General features: G+C 43.5%; 1 protein-coding gene across 1 annotated transcript; it reads left to right on the forward strand.

Annotated features, from left to right (window-relative positions):
- The first annotated feature begins 2,172 nt into the window (after window positions 1–2,172).
- Window positions 2,173–6,544, forward strand: LOC145787790 (trafficking protein particle complex subunit 8-like). The gene has a single exon (XM_082599617.1). It carries the CDS (start codon window positions 2,173–2,175, stop codon window positions 5,935–5,937), a length of 3,765 nt encoding a protein of 1,254 aa, XP_082455743.1. The 3' UTR covers window positions 5,938–6,544.
- Window positions 6,545–6,905: the final 361 nt, after the last annotated feature.

Raw genomic sequence — 6,905 nt, forward strand, 5'->3', positions numbered from 1 at the left:
AAATCTTTGTGAAAACTGCAATCAGCGACTTCCGCTTTTTTAAATTTTTTTCTCGATTTTTTCAGGGTACGAACTGTTCAGAGTACGAACTAGGTTGCATCCGACTAAACTAAAATATCTTTTTAAAGATTGGTTTGGAATGGGATTTCAGATTTTGATTTCATAAAACGATTGATAGGTTTAACGTAGTTTAACCTCTTAACGCAGTGTGGGATGAGTTTGTTACACGGTGTTGCATTTGAAATTTTTTCGTCATGCGTCAGCAAAGTTGCTTGTGGCGAATTTGTCATTTCTTTGTGCGTCATATGATTCTCAGTTCTGTCATTTAGCGGAAAAAGTGTGTTAGTCAGCCATTTTGAAAAAATGACTGTCTTTTAATTTTCATTTGTTAGAGTTTAGCTATTTTTCACCTAGGCTAAGGGTTTTTCTTGAAATTATCGCTCAATGTTTGCAAAAAATCTAAAGGCTATCAAATATTATCACCTTAAACAACACATTCATATTAGTTCCTTGCGCAAGAGGCATTTTTGTTGATGGACGAATTCGTCATTGGCGGAACGCTTGAGTTATCTGCTAGCCTAGCTTTTTGATATTACTATTGTGCAAATTTTGAGTCGAACTGGTGTCGCTTGATATTACCGTTTCTTTGTTCACAAAATTGCATTTGTTTCAAAATAATCACAAGCTATCTTTCCAATAGGTCGTCTCGAAGTAAGACAAACAATTCTACAGTTGACAAGTGGGATAAATTTGTCACAATTGGCCTGCCACTCCCCAAAAACAAATAATTTGACTGAGATGACTAAAAATCAATTTCCACATAGGAATAGATAAAGAAAATTGTAAAGTCTGCAAGTATTTTTTGCCAGTAAATCATGCTGTCGTCACTAAGAGGTTAAGCAGTATGCGCTTTACCAATTTCTTCTGTAATGCTAAAATTGTTTTATAAATCTTGTCGTTGGTTAATTGTAGCTTTTCAACTAGCAAACATTTGTGTTCTGTGCCACAAAAACTGGCAAGAGTTGTAAATTAAAACAAAGGCGTTTAAGTTTTTTCACAACTACCAAACAAACATTTTAAATAACAGTCTAAATTGTAAACCCAGTAAAAAAGCAACCAGGTTTGGTAGTTACAAATATTTTATTAGTAGAGCTTTCGCCGCCGTAAAGGCGGCTTCATTAGTACTCTAGAAAAGCACAAATAAAAAGCATTAAAAAAGAATTATAAAAAATTATAAAAGTACAGAGAAACACTGCAAAAAGGCAACGTTTGAACCATTAATAAATGATAATCTAAATTATATAAATGTAAACAAAGTGTAGGTTTAAAATAATTCTAAGCTGACTTGAAGCTTTCCGCCCTAACAATTTTAGTGCTGTTGTGATACCAACCTTCCTTCTACTGTAACAGCTTAGCAACGTAAAAAAATAACATAAAAATGCAGTTGAATAATGAAATTTAATTAATTTTAATTAAATTGTAAACTTCTGACTTTTTATTGCCCAAAACATGACTGAATGATAACAAAATATTTTGGTTTTATTAACATCTGACTCTTTTCAAAAATCACCATTTCAACCTTACCAATAAAACCTTGTCCCAATTATAATTAGTATTACTGTACTGTAATTACTATATTATTACTGTATTACACACAATCTGCAAGTAATACAAGCATTATAAATGCCCATTGCAGTGCAGGGTCTGCTACTATTCGGTGAGTCCGATTCGGTGAGTTCCTAACCTCTAACCCTAAAACGGCAATGATAATTAGGCTACGGTACCCGATATTTAAAAAAAAAATTGAAAAAATCCCTCGTTAAGAGATCGGACTCATCGAATCGGACTCACAGAAACGGGCCATTCCGTGCAGTACACCACATGCACATACAATCTGCAAGCTATGGCTGAGGTAGGGCAGGTTTCTGTATAAGCTTTAAAGTAGTTTGTGATCCTTTGATGTCAGATGGAGCTTACCATCGTTTCTATCGATTTGTAAATGTACATATGTTTGGCGGTATGTAACAATGGTGAGATACACTTTTGAGCAGGATCAAGCATTTTTTAGAATGTGTTTTTTGAATCAAAATGCAGATTTGTAATCCTGATGATAGTCACGTGTGATAATGATAAGCTGTTTTTTTTTTCAGAGTTAGTTTGTTGTTAAGAAAAATGTCCCAGTGTTTCCAAAGCACTGATGGTTTTATAAAAACTTTATTTGGTCCTAGAGTCGCAGTATTGTGCAGCCAAGATGCTGAGATTATCAGTCGACGAAACAATTTGTCATTCACCGAGCTCATCCGTCCTTTCACATCACTCACCAGCGAGATTCAAGTACGAGACCCTGCTGGTCAAAACCATGCCATCCGAGATCTCCACATGACGATGTGTGACTTGCGCTGCACTCCTCCTGATGATGTTGTATTGAAGCAGATGCTATCTGAGGTGGTCGCAAATGCGTCAAATGTTGGAGAAGATTCCAAAACTATGAATTTTGAAAGCGATCGATACGAAGTCAACATCAACATGACTTGCTCTTGGTTTGAGGCGTATCGGGAGGTCCTGACCTCAACTGCGACACAGAAACCTCATGAGTTCATCAACCACTGCTTGGCATGTCTGCTTGTGGTCTCTTCCTCTCATCCCAACCCATTGGAAGAGTTCTCTAATTTGAGTCAACACCAAAACCACATCCAACATAACTCACAGCATGCCCCTCTCAGGTGGATGACTCCAAACACTTTGAAATATTATGTTTTGCTACATGACAACTCCAACGCCGAGCAAGAGAAAGCTCGCACTGTGATGAGCGATCTCCAAGCCATGTATGGATCCAGTGCTTGTCATATGCTTCGGATAAATTCCAACATGACAAGCACCGATCTTCAGTTGCCTGATCCGTGGGGAAGATATCTCAGTCATAAAGCACCTTCCGCAAGCCATGGGAATGGATTGGCAATGAATGACATAACTCCTCAGGACAGCCTCAACGTTGACCCCTTGACCATATCCACTGCGACCCATCCCGATGACGTAGGATGGGTTCGTGAGCTCAAACAAAGTGCTAACGTTCCACAGAATGGTTATGGACGTTGCTTGACTTTGGCTGATCATGACAGCTTGAGGACTTTTATGCAAGAATTTGCTTCAAAAGGTTTAATCCCTCATGCTGAAAAGTTGATTAGAAATTTCCATGAACAAATCGCTTCAAGAAAAGCAATCCATCGTTCCTTCTTCAGGGCGACTCGGACTCTATTTGGTGGAGGCAAAACAGCGAGCGCTCCAGCTCTGAAAAATTACGGAGGAGGTGGCTTGGATTCTCCCGAGCTTCAAGTACGCAAACTTGGCGATTTATTTTTCATCTGCCAGATGTATGAGCATGCATACCAGTACTACCACTCTGTTCGGAAAGACTTCGCAAACGAGCAAGCTTGGTTGCACGCTGCTGGGGCATCCGAGATGGCTGCTCTGTCCAACTTCATGCAATTACGAGCCTCCAAGCCATACCCTGCCCATTATGTCGATGCGGCCATCGACGCTTATGTGACACACAGTAGTGACAACTATTTGGCTGTACGCTGTGCTTTGATCAGCTTGGAATGCTTGCGCACTCAGGGATTGTACAGCGAAGCCGCTCTCCAATTCAAGCGACTTGTTAACGAATCTAATGACCTCCAGAGCGCCATCATCTGGGAGCAGGTGGCCCAGTGCCATCTCCGCACGAGGAAGCCAGCATTAAGGAAGTTTGCCTTTTATATTTTGTTGGCGGGCCATCGTTATATGAAGGCTTTCCAGCGCAAGTGCGCCATCATGTGTTACAAGTCTGCGCTGCAAGTATATAGCGCCACCGGTTGGGATGTGGCAATCGACTTCATCAATTTCACGATCGGTCGCCTCTCTGTCCAGTTGCAGCAATTCGACCAAGCCGTTTTAGCATTCCATCAGTTGCTCAAACACTCCAACCAACCTTCCCCCCAGCAAGCCACCTACTTGAACGAATATCTCCATGTCGCCAAACTTCAAGCGGAGTTCACCGATGAAGTGACCGCGCTCAAACTGCCACTGATTGTTCGGTCAAAGACAACCGCGCGAACCACAGAACTGTCTTCGGGCTCCATGCATGAGGATCTGTGGGACATCATGGAGGAGTCGTTGAGGACGGTAGCTGTCAAGGAAGCAGGAAACAATTCTAAGGTGGGTCTAATGAGGCAGAAGAGCACAGTCCTTCATGCGGTTGTCAACGAACCCTTGTGGATCGATGTCTGCGTTCATAACCCCCTCCAGGTGGCGCTATCGCTAAGAAATGCGTCTCTCATCCTGGAGTTTGATTCGGGAGATTCTTTCAACGTGGAACATCCATCGGTGGAGGAATGCAACATCCGGGAGTCCTCTGATAGCATCGTCAGCTTTTATTTAAATCCTCACAGCACCGGCCGTATCAACATGGTCGGGGTGTCATACTCCCTTGCCGTAGCCAGGACAACCATGTTTGCGTCACCACCCGGTAGCCAGGACACGGCGTTGCCTGGACGACAGTTGTTCGACACTTTGAGCGTCGTCGTATGCAAGCCGATGCCGCGCCTGGACATCGCAATCGACGGTTTCCCCCTGAAGCTGATGGGGGGTGAGGTGAAGGCCAGCAAGGTCGTTTTGTCCAACGTCGGGCAGCGAAGGATGAAGAACATCAAAGTCGCGTTTGATTCATCGGTGGTCGCCATGTTCGCCACTCCCAACCTGGAAGACACGACTGCGAAGAATTATTTTCTGGATCTTGCCAATCGAAATAATGAGAAGGCGCGATGTTTCGTGCAAAGTCTTCGCGACATCGAGCTTGGCTCGGGCGAACAGTTCGAGCTCACCATGTGGCTACAAAGTCCTGTTGCGGAAGGCCGTACGTCACTCAGTTTCATGTTTTATTGCGAAGCGTCAGAAGATTCCGCCGAAGATATGAAGTACCGCGTAGTGAAGTACACAAGTGACTTGTACACGAAGCCCTCTCTCCATCTGACCACCTCTGTCATAAAGGAGAACAGTCAAGATGGTTACGTCATTTCGACTGAGTTGAAAAACACGAGTCTGGTGTCGAAACTGAACCTGAGGAGAGTTTCCTGTTTGTCCGGGGACTGGGAGGTCAGCTCTCTATCGCCTTCTCGTGCTGATGCGCTGGGGGTCGGGCAAACCACTCAAGTATACTTTCTGGTGAAGGACAAGTCGTTTGCAAGCAACCCCAACGCGCGTCTTCAGCATCTTCTCCTCGACGGCGGCACGGCTGATGACGTCATGGTTGCGGATGACCGCCCCCGTTTGCGGCTGAGTGAAGTTTCAAGAAGTGGGAAAGTTGTTAAACCCGAACCGCTAGATCACCTCATGGTGGCGCTGCAGTGGGAGGCCCAGTTTGAAAGTGATACGTCAACGGGGCTGCACTACATTTCCCTGGAGGAGGTCAAGACAGATGCTGGGTCCTTAGCCGCTCTCGGAATCGATGGAAGCAATGATGTGGCTGATGGGACCAGCGAGAGCTTGGTCGCTCTGCATCAGCTGGTGAAGTGGAAGTTCGCTTTTGTTCCTCTCCACAAGCATGACTTCAAGAAGTCTGGTTTGTGCTTTGCCTCCGTTACCATCACCCTACAGAACCAATACAATTGTCAGCTCCGTGTCAACGTGAATGGAGTAGACTCGAACCAGTCCCAGGGAGGTTCTGGATCGAACACTCGCTTCCTCTGGGCTGGAAGATCCTTGTCGAAGTTCATTATGCAACCGAAGAAGAGCCACCAAGTGACCATGAAGGCCTGTTTTTCTGCCCCCGGGGTCTACAACTTGAACTCATTTGGGGTTTGGGCGATCCCCATTCGCATCGAGGGTAAAACCCCACTGTTACCTCAGAACTGTCACTTTTCGAGCCTGGTCACTGTTCACGATTGCAACTACGATTCATGACATTGGAGTTCGTCATGTGGCATTTTAAATCATTGAACTTCAACGTTTCTTTTTAATTCAACTCGATTCTCGAAACACGAAATGATTGAGTTTTTTTTAGCAATATTCCTTCATCAATATTCGTTTCAACGTAAAGTTACGTTTTTGGTCTACGTTGCGTTTTGTGACCGCTTCGGTCTCCACCAAGTGACGTTGTTCAAGGTTCGTTCTGAGCTTCAACATCCATCGTGCAACAACTTGTCGAGTATTGTCGCAACCGATGAAACGTCAATCACGTCACCGCATCAACTTCTTTCTGCCACATGTGAACTGCTATGGCGCAACAATGTTTTCATCTGTGATGCTTGATGGCATCACAGACCTGATTATTCGCATTGTAACTTGTAAGGTTCCATTCAAATAGAATATATAAGAGTATGTGTATTTATTGTTGTTTGATACGATTTCGCGACAAATTTCAAGGAATGATTTGAAGTTGTGGGTGAACAAAATGATCCACCAATCACGATTCGTTTCTATGACTACCATCGATTTGTGATCACTTTTTATTCAGTTCATGATGACGTGAAACTTAATTTCCTCCCTGGTGGTGAATACATTTTACAATGCAAACAATTTTTACTTTGGATATGATATATTTCAAGATATTAGTAGTTACATGGTTTCAGGTTAGCTCAGCGCGGCTGGGAAACGAACTAGAGACCTTCTGGTCGGTGACCCTTTTTCCTACAGCTACCGACCTGAATAGCCAATTCACTGATCGGTGGGCAGCGACTTTTGCCTCGCAGTTGACAGCCATAAAGAGTAAAGACACTAAGTTTATTTCAGTGCACGCAAAGAGCTTTCACACAAACCGTTCCCCTCGGGTTGAGAAAGCCTTTTTGAAAGCTTGATCCTGGCAGTTTTATATACTTGCATAGATTTTAATCCACTAACACTAAGCCTGGTCATCGAGATTGACAGAGTAA

This window comes from Aplidium turbinatum, chromosome 18 (assembly GCF_918807975.1).
Source record: "Aplidium turbinatum chromosome 18, kaAplTurb1.1, whole genome shotgun sequence".
NCBI classification, from domain to species: domain Eukaryota; kingdom Metazoa; phylum Chordata; class Ascidiacea; order Aplousobranchia; family Polyclinidae; genus Aplidium; species Aplidium turbinatum.

What these genes read in the sequence shown, in the direction of transcription:
- LOC145787790 (XM_082599617.1), top strand. Translation starts at nt 2,173, where the DNA reads ATGTCCCAGTGTTTCCAAAGCACTGATGGTTTTATAAAAACTTTATTT.